Below are 13,151 nucleotides of genomic sequence, written 5' to 3'. Positions count from 1 at the left end.
TTTCACAACATTACTTTGTACGAGGATCTTTACACAATTCCTTAGTAATAAAAAACCGTATTTCCTAATTGATCATTTTTACATTAAGCCATAATACGTGTACATCTAAAAAATAAACATATTTCAAAGATTTTTTTTGTTTTAGGACCTTGTATTGCAATAAATGCGGTATGGCTTCGACACAGTTTGAAGAATACTATCGTCACCTTTGCCAGTCTACTATGAAAGATCATATGTTTGGCTGTGCCGTCTGTAATTATAAGCACGGTTGGAGAACGATTATTGAATTCAACGATCACGTGGAATCAGTATGTGGTGTTGACAAGCTAAACGTCGCAGAGAGAAAGATAAAATCAGACCGTCCGAGGTACTTCTGCGAAAAGTGCAGAAAACCGTTTTGGATATATTCCAGTCTGTTGAAGCATCATGGACATGTACATATGGATGATCAAATACGATGTTCTTACTGTCCGTACGCAGATGTCAGTCTGAACAGTATGTTGTGGCATTATACAAAACATATGCTGGACAGTAAAACTCTGATGCCCTGCTTAGAGTGTTCTTGCATATTTTTCGGTAAATCTGTGTACAGCAAACACTGCGAGATAGTTCATCGCAGACAAATAGCACTTAGGTGTTTGTTATGTCCTCAAAAGAGCTTTACCAAAGCGGGCCAATTGTACCGGCATATATTTAAGTTTCATAATAGTCTGTCATTAGAACAGAATACTGTTCCAATGGATAAGTCAAATAATGTTTCGAGCAATAGTGCTAAAATTTACAATGTCCCGAATATTTCGACTGTAACCGGTCCAGTCACTCATCGGTTTTCGAATAATTCGAAATTCACCAATGAAATTTATTGTGATGTATGTAACGATCGATTCTGCGATTTTAAACGTTATTATAATCACAGGAGGTTGATCCATCCTACGCATCGATACAATTGCGGGAATTGCTTAAAAGCCTACGTGGATGTAAGGTCTTTGATCGATCACTATCGCGCTAAACACCCAAATGTATGTACATCTTCAAAGATTGGACCTTCCTTCTATTGTAATCTCTGCGGCAAAGATTTCAATAACGTGATGCGCAGATTAGACCATATTAAGGTGCATCATCCCGTTGACTTTCTAAAATGCTCTCTTTGTGTAAGATCGTTTACGACTGCGGAAGATCTGGTCGAACATATCAATATTAATCATAGCTCTAAAAACAGTGATTTATTCGATTGTCCTAGCTGTCATAAGATTTTTTTCTTCGCTGAAGTATTTATCACTCATCTTAGCACCCAACATGTACATTTGTTTCCTAAAAAAAAGTTCAAATGGAGATGTAACATTTGTCGTCAAGCATTCCCAGATGATCTATCGTTTAGAGATCACATGATGACTTATGTGAACAGCACATATCATTGTTTTGTTTGTCCGAATGTGAGCTCGTCCACTGTAGATTTAGGAAATCATTTGGAGCGGGAGCATGATGCTAACACATTTAGGATGTATACACCATTTTTATTATTCGATCAAGTAGATAGTTCTACCATTCAACATAATGTGATCCCTTCAACAGAACAGTACCAGTGGAATATCAAGGACACAGATCCAGCAATACAATGTAGTAGCACAGGCATGGGTTCACAAGCACCGAACTTAATAGAACCTAATGTTTTGTTAGGTGGGGGACAGACCAACGAACCCCCTAAAATTAAACCGGTTAATACAATCTCTTTCCAGGGTACGAATAAGCCCATATTAGATCAAGCTAATAAAGTTCAACAGCACAAAGAATCCATAGTCGACGACGAAATGATGAATCTTCTTTCGTCTATCGAAACCGAGGATTTTGACACTATCCTTATCGAATCTGAGGAGCGATGTGATAGTGATGACAAAACCTTCACGCAAGGCACACTAAACACTGGTACTAATTCCACACAGAGATCGACTTGTGGCAAGAATCGAAATGCACCATCATCATTTAGTTTTACTTCCATAACTTTTGACGAGGAAATATTGAAGCATTGTCAGCCTATTAAACGTGTGGAACAATCGAAAGCAGTGTGTGTTCAATCGAATGAGTTTACTAGATACGAGGAAACATCATCGAGAAATGTTGATAACCCTGATACCTATATAGTTGATGTTGCATGTGATGTTTGCGGTGAGTGTATCAGTGGAGGAAAAATCAATCAACATTATTGCCCAGGGCCATTTTAGGCTCAACATTTTTGTTCATCTAGAGAGCAGCTATTTACTTTTTTGTTTCTGCTTAATATTATTTTGAACTCTATTTTCGTTTTTTGTACCTGTTTATTCTTGAAACGTCTTTTTGACAATATAGCCTAGCAGTAATAGTTTGCCTGTTTTGATAATCATCCTAAGGTACTCATTCTTCTGTTTGTGCTACATAACGACCATGTCAGTCATATAGGTCTTTTATTATTAAATTTTGTATTATTTAAAATTTGTATTTTTAACATCAACAGCAAGAATTTCGATACCTGTCTAATTCTTTAGTCCATTGAAGATTTTGACAGTATCCTTAACGAATCTCATAGACGATGTGAGAGCAACACTGGTAATAATTCTCAATCTACGTCTATAATTAGTAAGTTGAATTCTGTAATAACAAAAAAACTTCCATTATTGAACTTTACTTCTCTAAGTTTTGGTAAACGATTATTAAGACACTGCCAATCTATAAAACATGTGAAATAGTCTAAAAAAGCGTATGTCAAACCGAATGAGTTTACTAGATACGACGAAACATCATCGAGAAATGTTGGTAATCCTGATGTCTATATAGTTGATGTTACATGTGATGTTTGTGGTCAGTGTCTTAGTCAAGAAAAGACCGATCAACATTATTATCCAGAACCATTTTAGGCTCAACATTTTTGGGCTTTTGGAGAGAGTAAGATTTCAGTGTTATTTTGAAGCCTTTTTGTTTTTTTTATACGTGCCAATTCTTCCAACATCTTTTTCACAACAAAGCTAGTGTGAGCATCTTAAAATACTCATTCGGCGTGGATACCATATAATGAGCATTCCAGTCATATCAGTGATGAAATAAAGAATGAATCTTCTTTACCGAATCTCATAGACGATACGTGATTAATATTAAGTACTGTAATTAATAAGTCTGACAATAATATCCTGACTTGATACACGCATTAACTTAAGATTAACGACTTCATCATTGTATTTTATTTATCTAAGTATTGGTGAGCAATTATTCAAACAACGTCAATCTATGAAATATGTGAAATAGTCCAAAACGGCGTATGTCTAATCGAATGAATTTACTAGATACCGATAACCTTGGAAATAACATCAGAGTCCATGTTAGGGTCAATATTTTTGCTAATACAAAGAATATTTGTTTAGTTTTTTTGTTTCTGTTTAATATTATGTTGAACTATATTTGCATATTTTTTATACGTGCCAATTTGCGTATCATGTTTTTGACAACAAGGCTTGTGGTGATAGATGTTTTTAGCTTTTTAGTGTTTTTGGTTATGTATATACATAGTGAGAATATTAGTTATATGTTTTTTTTTGATAATATTATCGTTGTCATTACATTTAATTCATTATTAAGTTTCGTAACAATCCATGTAGTCGTATAAAATTTTTGAGAAAAATGTCATTCCATATATTTTGATAATTGATTTTTGGATGGGAACAATGTGTATATCCCGTGTCATGTTAAAAATTCATGTACTATTAAGCAGGTAATAATAATAATACACAAGTATAATTTTGTTTTCGTCAACTGAAACCCTCCAATGGTTTTATTCTGCTTGGTAACGACTAAATACTCACGTTTTTAGGTCAGTTGATATGATTTTCAGTTGCGCGAACTGCTCGAAAATATTCCCCACCGCCCAGAAGCTGAAACGACATTCTCGCACTCACCGAGAGAAGAAGATCCCCTGTCAGTTTTGCAACAAGCTGTTCCAGCTGAAGCACATGCTCGATCATCATTTGAAGTACGTGCATTTCAAAGAGTTTAAGTTTATCTGTCAGTTGTGCGACAAGAAGTTCATGCAGGAGGAGGTGATGAAGAGGCACGTCGACAACGTCCACTACAACCAGTTCAGGTACCTGTGTTCGCATTGCGACAGAGGCTTCAACTTCCAATACGAACTGTCCAGGCATCAGGAGTTCAAACATAACGGGGCTCGGTTGGTATGCCACATGTGCAAGAAAGTCTTTAAGAACGAACAATACTTCAAGGAGCACCTCAAAACTCACGAGCCAGATTACAAGAAGGTCGAGTACACCTGCAAGCACTGCTTCAAGGTGTTAACGCACATAAAATCGTACAAGGTCCATCTGAAGTCTCATACCGGGGAAACCGTGATGAGCGTGTGTGATATATGCGGTAAACACGTGACCTCTAAAGCGAGTCTAAGACACCACATGCGAACCCACACCGGAGAGAAACCCTTCCAGTGTGATATATGCGGCAAGAGCTTCACAACCAAGAATTTGCTGAGGACGCATCGGGTAGTACACACCAAAGAAAAACCTTACGTGTGTCAGATCTGCGGAAAGTCTTTTACGCAAAAGGGCAGCCTGAATATTCATATGCGTTATCACACTGGAGAAAAACCGTACAAATGTGAAGTTTGCTTGAAAAGCTACGTTTCAAGGACATTATTGAAAAGCCACAAATGCTTGGGTCCTAGTTAAAAATTAATTGAGTGCGTAACTGAACAAATATCAGTATTTTAATATACAGGATGATTTATTTAGCTGAATTATTAATAAATATTGAAAACATTTATGGATACGAATTCAATTTTTTATAGAATTGCAACGACTTTCGAGTTACTTACCAGATTATAACTTGCAATATAATATTTATATTGAAGTTTTTCTCAAATTTCCATAGGAGTTATTACAAAAATATATTAGAAATTCTCAATAACAAAGGTCACTACAAACTCTTCAATATTTAGAAGTAAAAAAAAATATGTTGTATTACGTCGAACAAAATGTAAAATTTGAGAGAGAATTTTGACATGTATATAAAAGCTGTCCCATATGATTTAACAGTTAAGAGTGATTTTTTAAACTCTTCATATATTAGATAACTTGAAAATTGTGCAAATAAATTGGGCCAATAGCTCGACCGGTATTATATCAAAGTTCTTATTTGGTTATATACGTAATACTAAAGTATTTCGTTTACATTTCGATTTTGTCAATATATAATTACTAGTGTTATCTTTTTTTGATAATTTTGCTAATTACTTTATCAATTTATAATTGCTAAGATTATATTGCTATCTTAATTACGCCCGGAATACGAAATTATACTTTACTAGTTATATATTTTCTGAACTAATACATTTTAGTCAGTTGCTGGACTGAATATTATATAATAATTTCTTATAATATTGTTAAAAATAATATTAATCATGAAAAAGTAGAATTTTAACAGGAGTTTTCCGGTTAAGGACTTTAATTTTTAAACTTCTAGAGGGTTTTAAATATATTGCTGTAAAATATTTGTGGTGCCTTTTTAATGGATCTGGCAATATCTTATAGTAGTTTCTTTTAAGCTAATATTGCCTCTGTTACTTGTCAATTTTCAGAGGTCCCTTAACTTGTTATATTTTAAGGAATGGGATTATAACCAGAAATGCAGTATTATGGGATTATTTTATCTTTGTAAATGTAGAGACTTCCTGTTTTTTTTTCGATAACATGAAGAATATCAACGAAAATATTAGCTAGATATTTATGTGAAACTTCCTCTCACTGCTTCAAGGGAAATTATTTTAAATTGTATTTTAAATTCACCATAAAATCATTAATTGTTGGTTTGACGCATTTTAAACAGTTTTTCAAATAGTATATTGCTGTCAGTGATATCGGCCGATATTATTTTGGTGATGTATCTATTAAAGATTTTAATTTTAAAATAAATAAAAGTAAAGCTTTAATAGAATAGAAGTTAATATTGACAAATCAGCTGAGTATATCACCCTGTTATAAACTAATTTTAAAATGAATACTAAATTTTTGTTGTGATATTTGCAAGTATTCCGAAATAATATTTTATAGTATTATTTTATATTCTTATTTCTTAATTAATTAATTAATTGAAAAGTTTCTAATTATTTTGATGACTGTGTTTTAGAAATTTACAATGTTTTGACTAAACAAAGCTTTAATTTTTGTCTTATTACAATAAATATATTTTATATTTTTATATAAATTTTACTAGTTTTTTTGAATCAGTTGCCGAATCCATATAGGGGTAAGTAGTATTTTTTAAGCATATTAAAGTATTTTATATATAAGGAAAATGTGTTTAGTTACATACCTTTTTAGTGATATTACAAGGAACTGTTTTTCTGGAAATAACAAATTGCATTACAATAAATAAATTTTTTTCGAAGCGTTTAATTTATACCTTATTCTGATAAATTCTAATACTAGATAATTATCGTTTGTTGAAACTTATGACTATCAAGCTTTTTATATTTTAACATGGGATTGATTATCTGATATATAAGTGAGTTACTGAATTCAAGATCTAAGTGGATATACGAAAAAGTTGCAACAGATTTATTTCAGAAATTATGACTAATGGACATAACACATATTTTACTTTCTAGGTATATTTGTGGTGGGTATGTATTACGAGTCAAAACAATATATATTTGAACAAATACAAATTGTCATGATCTTTTAATGTTTTAGGAGTAAACATTTTTGTTGTAGTATATGTGGGAAACTTTTTCCAACATATAAAAAACTGCGAAGGCATAATTACATTCACGGAACCAAACGTCATCAATGCTCCCACTGCAACAGAAAATTTCTTTTCAAACACGCCGTTAGTTACCATATCCGTACAGTCCATCAAGATAAATCGCTGGTCGAATTTCTATGCTCCCACTGTGGCAAACGCTTCAAGGAGAAACCGTGGTTTGAGAAACATTTGAAATTGCACGATCCCAATTATCAGCCGGAATTTCAATGCTCCGTTTGCGGTCAGGTGTTGAGCTGTAACAGATATTTGGAAACGCACCTCAGAAAGCGACATTCAAGAATTGACTCCACTTTCCCATGTCGCTCTAGAAAATATTGTTGTGATGTGTGCGGAAAGGAGCTTTTAAAGAAGAACATGAAGAACCACATGATGTCTCATACGGGTAATGGGAATTACTTATTTCATTTTTTTTTATTGATTGCCGTTCTTCTGTAGCATTGGTTGGTTTAAATAGTTATCTGAAATGACAGCTGTTGATTTTAAGTAATTATTTACTTAAAAATAGTTTTTTTCACGTTCACAAAGCTTGACTTTCCGGATAGCCCTTAAGAGGATTTTTCATAATTTAAATTATTTTCTAGATCATTTCGTACTGTTTTTATTTTTAAATAACTAGCTGAACCTGACTAATTGATTCTAACTAGTATAATTTTACCCAGAAAACATACAATTAAATAATTTCCATATTCCAATACGAATTCGTGGAAAGTTGCAAATTGATTCCTGTTTATTTTTTCAAGAATAGATAATATTATAACTTAACATTTTTTAATTTTATGACATATATGAAAATAGAATAGGAAAAATCTTCCTTTATATTTCGTATATATGTTAATCAATGTATAGGGTTTAAAACAACAAAAAAATCCCTTTATATTAAATGTAGTTTATTGTATAGAAATAATGGGCTGTTCTGATATAAACAAAACCCTTGTCTAGACACCCCACTTATCACATCTCCTACTCAGACATAATCACACAGTTTTTTTTTGTCGAAACAACCAGGCGCGTATCAGTCGTGCTATGTATATATTTCAATATGGTTTAAACCATTACCTTTCATGGGTGTTGATATTTTTAAATTATATTTGGCTGAACTGTTTCCACTAATTATCTTATATGACATTTATGGTCTTCTGTCAAATTGCTGGGTTAATATTTTTGCATATTTTCTGGTTATAATTTATTTTTATAACTTATAAACTTTTATAGTTTCAACCTAGGCATCCCTCTTTGTTGACGCTTTCGTTAATTCATTGTCTAGCCTTGTTTTTATGAGGACTAAGTAGTGATCACTTTCTGTTTCTTTTCGAAATCTCATTCTTGTATCCACAATCTCTCTATTGTTTCTACTTTTTAGCGATTTACGATTGATTGCTCATTTCTGCTTTTTACATCCCTTGTGCATTAATGGATTTTGGTATGATGAAATAATTTATTTGTAATTATAATACATAAGAAAAAATCAAGCATTTTTTTCGGCATTTTCCAATAATTATATTATGTAATGTATAATTTTTCTTCTGTTCTTTCAGTTATCCGTGTCTCCCAGAGCTTTTATTTATTGCCAATTGTATCAAATTATATTAATATTAGATTTGTTCTATGAAATTTATGTTTTTTTTTACAAATATTTGCATTAATGTTCTTTTTTATTTCGTATAATGTTTTAAGGTGAAAAACCATTTAATTGTGAATACTGTGGAAAGGGATTCATCACGAGAAAGTGTCTAAACCTACACACTAGGACTCACACGAAGGAGAGACCTTATCGGTGCACTGTATGTGATAAGAGTTTTACACAGAAGTATTCTGTGACGATACACATGAGATACCATACAGGCGAACGACCATTCAGATGTCCAATCTGTTTTAAGAAGTTTGTTACTCACTCAGAGCTGAAAGTTCATGTATGTGCCGGACCTAAAGACGCGTAATTATATTGTGAATATCTTCGTGCTTATCTTAAATTATTTAGCTTCAAAAAACTGTGATGAGGATCAATCTAACTTATTGATTTTTGATATTTATCACTATTTTAATACTATTTAATTTTTTCAATACTATTTAAATATTGACGGTGTCAAGGTTTGTTGGTATTTTATGTGGATGATAATTTTATCTGATTTTATTCTGGTCGAATGAAATACATTTAAACATTGTTATAAGCACTCAAATTTTAGTAGTTAAGAAGTTCTAGGGTTAGTTATAGGATTTTGGTAAAATATCGTCATATGCTCCCTTGAGAATGTTGTGATTTGTTCAATAACTAATCGGTTATGTCCAACATATCATAGTGTAATCTGTTTTGTCTAAAATGTTCAAACAGTTTCAACATCATTTAAAGCTTTTCAGCTTTAAAATGAATTATATTGAGATTATTAAGGGTAAAATAAAACCAACAATTCAATTAGTTGCAGATCTTTTGCGTTTTATGAAGGTGACAATAGTTCATAAATATCTATCGTGTAAATTGTAGGTTTTGAACTTAGAATGACATATTTTCTTTTTTTCTCTGATGTGATATGATTCATATGTGATAATATAAAATAAAATAAACACGGCATAAAAGAGCAATATTATTATGATAATTTTGAAAATTGTCATTTCATTTTTCGTGAGAAAATTTAAGAAAAGTTATCATGAGTAATTATTGGTCAGTTCTATGAAAAAACGTAATTAAAAAAAATTATATTAATCTATTCCAAATTAAGAATTTGTAGTTATCTAACACAATATTGATAGCACAATATGGTCTTTTGTTGGTCCCTAATCTTTCAACCAATTTAATTTTGTTTTAGATGTACTATACAATAACATTTTATATACTATTTTTGATAAATGCTATTTTATAAACAAATAATGTATAATATTGGAATATTCATTAATTTTTAACTCCTTTCACTAATTTTTTCTGCATTTCTTATACAATTATTGCACTCATTTCTAGTTCTCTCTAAAAGGTAAGTAATATTTGAAATAATTTTCTTGCTTCAATATTACCAAACGTTAATCAAATATATTTAAGTATAATTCTTTTTTAGGAATCAGTGTCCTATATGTTTAAAGATATTTGCATCTCAGGGAAATCTTAAGCGGCATTCCTACATACATTCCGAACTAAAAAAGTTTGAAAGATTTATTTGTAAGATATGCGACTTGGATTTTGGTAACAACGAGAACCTCCAACGGCACATGAAGAAGTTGCATCTCACCGATCACCTGGAGCTGGGAAAATGTCCCTTTTGCCGGAGACAGTTCAAAATACAGCATAACACTTTGAAAAAACACGTTTGGTCGGTACACGATCCCCAGTACAAATTCTGTTTCGTCTGTTCGATCTGTGATAAAGTGATGACGTACGAGAGTAGTTACGTTAAGCATGTGATAACGCACGACCAGGAACAGCCAGATTACCGGAAGAGACGGTGCGTGTGCGAGATTTGCGGCAAAGACATTTTGAAGAAAAACATTCAGCCTCACATGAAAGGCCATCTCGGCGTCAAGCCTCACAAATGTCCGTATTGTGACAAGTCGTTTACCAACCGGAAGATTCTGAGGCATCATATCAGAACTCACACCAAAGAGAAACCCCATAAATGTCCAGTTTGCGCGAAGGGTTTTACGCAACCTTATACTGTGACGATTCACATGAGGTATCACACAGGAGAGAGACCATTCAATTGTTGTGTATGTAAAAGAGGTTTTGTTACCAAGGCAGAGTTGAAGCATCACAGTTGTAAAGGACCACAAAACTTTGAGTCGTATGTTCTTATAAATAATGAGAAATTTAGCTAAAATTTGATGAATGAAATAAAATAGTTAATCTTTTTAATTTATAGCATTTTATTGATTTTATTCAATCACTTAATTGTTTTGTGAATTTGCTATTATGTTTTAGCTTGATTTCTAGCATCTTCTTTGATTATTTCGTATTATTTTTTAACCGACTACAAAAAGTAGGCAGTTCTACGATTCGGTTGACCGATTTTCAAAAACATTTTTATTCGAAAGAGGATACTTCCGAGGTGGTTCTATTATAATAAAATCAGGATTTGATGGCGGAATCCGGGGAAATCGAGGAAAAATCTCAAATTTTAAAGGCACGTACAATGTTTTCACAACTTTTTTTATATGTGATATTCAGACTTTTGTGTATAATGTTATTGCTGAGCTGATGTGACCGAAAATCGGAAGTGGTTCAGTGCAAAAGCCATGCTGTTTGAAGAAAAACAACCCTCACACTCAAAAAATAGGCAAGGAACTCACTAAAAAGTAAAAAATAATCCAAGTCAAGATTTTTAACACAAAAAAGCTTTAATATACAATATTTACATAATAATCGTTCTAATAACTAAGTAAAAATAAACCAAAACTTTATTTAACCTATCTACTACCCGTACTTTATATTCTACTATATACAATTAATAGCTAAAGCCTCAGCAATACAAAAATAAAATATAATTTTGTGATATATACACAAAATTAAACCTGTTACAAAACAAATCTAATTTGTTGCTTACCGAATTCAAAGTAATCAGTTGAGAGTGGTTAAAATAATATTGTAAATAGATAAATAGGTTTAGGTAGGTATTAAGCTAAATTGTATGTATATAGTTGATTATAAAATATGTGTAGTAGATAGATTAAATAAGGTTTTTGTTTATTTTTATTTAGTTATTATAACGGTTATTATATACATATTTTAGTTTAAAACGTTTTTTTTTGTTTATTTTTGTCAAACTTAAATTTGTTTGATTATTAAGAACTTATTATAGCTTTATCTAAAATAATAAATAACATATTGTTTATTGGTATAATTCGTGCGTTTGTAAAATATGCAATGGCAAAAATAATACATTTGATTACTATTAAAAGTATACAAAATGTCAATAAGATCAGTGTCCAAATATCTTGGGATATGATTTCAAAAATAGAGGTTTTTGAAATAGTTGTTAAAGTTAATGCTGGAAAGTGGGATGCTTTTTTTACTTGCATAATCGTCGTCTTTAGCCCTTAAGATCCAACATCAGCATTTTTTCCGCTACTGGGACTATGTGATGTCCATCTTCATCTTGCTCATTGTTGTGACAGTTTTTCATTCATACCATACAAATAAAAATATGGTATTTTGTATTATTTACTAAATACAGTGTCAGTTAATTCAGTAGTTTTTTGGCTATTTTGGAATCAACAGAGAGTATTTTTCAAGCTTATCTTGTTCAAAAGCAACATTTAATGAAATCAAACCAAACCTCAATATTTCTACCGATTTCTAAATTAGGCAGAGATTTGTAAGAAGGTTATCCATCCTCAACGACAAGTAAAGGACAAATAAATAAGACTTTAAGATTAAAAGATAATAAGTTTATTAAAATATATTAAAAGATACTTAAGATAAATTTTATCAATCAGTCTTTTTAAAGTTTATGAGCACAAGCTAGATTTATTATTATTTTGTATTATTGTTATGTTCTTTTTATTCATAACAGTGACCATCTGCTCAGAATATGCGATGAAATTGTGCGCGGCAATACAAAGTCTGAAATGATGGGTTTGAATACCTACTTTCCAGTACAATTGTGGATAATATGTTGTATTGAGGTGAATGTGCCCACTAGATGGTTGGAGCAGGATAGATCGAAAAGTATGTCATCTTGCATACATATATGAAATGGTGTAATATTACTGATTACGAATACGAATTTGGTAATAATATTACTGATGACTCTATCAATTATGAACTTTATTCAAACCTTGAAACTTTTCTAGAAAATTATAAAATAATTTTTGGTAATTAGTTTATTATTTATAAATTGCTTTGATTATTTTACTTAAGATCGGAAAGATCCGCTATATGTTAAGTGAAGATAGTAAATCGAGTATTAAGAAAATGACCAATAGAAAATTTGCAAAAGTAAGTAAATCACAATTGTTTAATCTTATAATTGTGTTTTTTGTGGACTAACATTGTCTTTACCTGTAACATATATGCAATCATAATTTATTACATTTTTATAATACCATATTACTAATAATTTAATTGTTTTATTTCAAATATTTATTTTTATTAGTTTGTTTTTATTACTATCCATTAGGTATCTAGAGTTAAGTGAATGTAGACTTTTGTTTTACGCAATATTTTATATTTATTATAGGTTAAGTAATATTTTGTACTGGTTTTAATACAAGTGCACTAATTTTTATAAATAAAATGCTAAAACCCTATTTCGCAAGACATTCTTTTTACCCTCGTGTTCACGTCAGCTTCGTAATACCACAGAAGCAATAAACAATTGGTCTAACAGTTTGTTTTTTGTCAATTTGTTACTTATATGAATATATTTGTTTTAGAC

The 13,151-nt window shown here is 31.3% G+C and overlaps 2 protein-coding genes across 2 annotated transcripts in view; both read left to right on the top strand.

The window, feature by feature from the left end:
* Window positions 1–13,151, top strand: part of LOC143198704 (uncharacterized) — a 237,424-nt gene that overhangs the window by 74,431 nt on the left and 149,842 nt on the right. The window lies entirely within an intron of this gene.
* Window positions 4,074–4,832, top strand: LOC143199045 (uncharacterized). The gene is made up of 2 exons (XM_076408767.1): window positions 4,074–4,189; window positions 4,242–4,832. The coding sequence occupies exon 2, from the start codon at window positions 4,368–4,370 to the stop codon at window positions 4,698–4,700; it is 333 nt and encodes a 110-aa protein (XP_076264882.1). The 5' UTR covers window positions 4,074–4,189; window positions 4,242–4,367; the 3' UTR covers window positions 4,701–4,832.

Source organism: Rhynchophorus ferrugineus, unplaced genomic scaffold, assembly GCF_030347505.1.
Source record: "Rhynchophorus ferrugineus isolate W39M unplaced genomic scaffold, kcgeb_rfMv2 rfM6, whole genome shotgun sequence".
Taxonomy (NCBI): domain Eukaryota; kingdom Metazoa; phylum Arthropoda; class Insecta; order Coleoptera; family Curculionidae; genus Rhynchophorus; species Rhynchophorus ferrugineus.
This window is presented reverse-complemented; position numbering and strand designations above follow the sequence as displayed.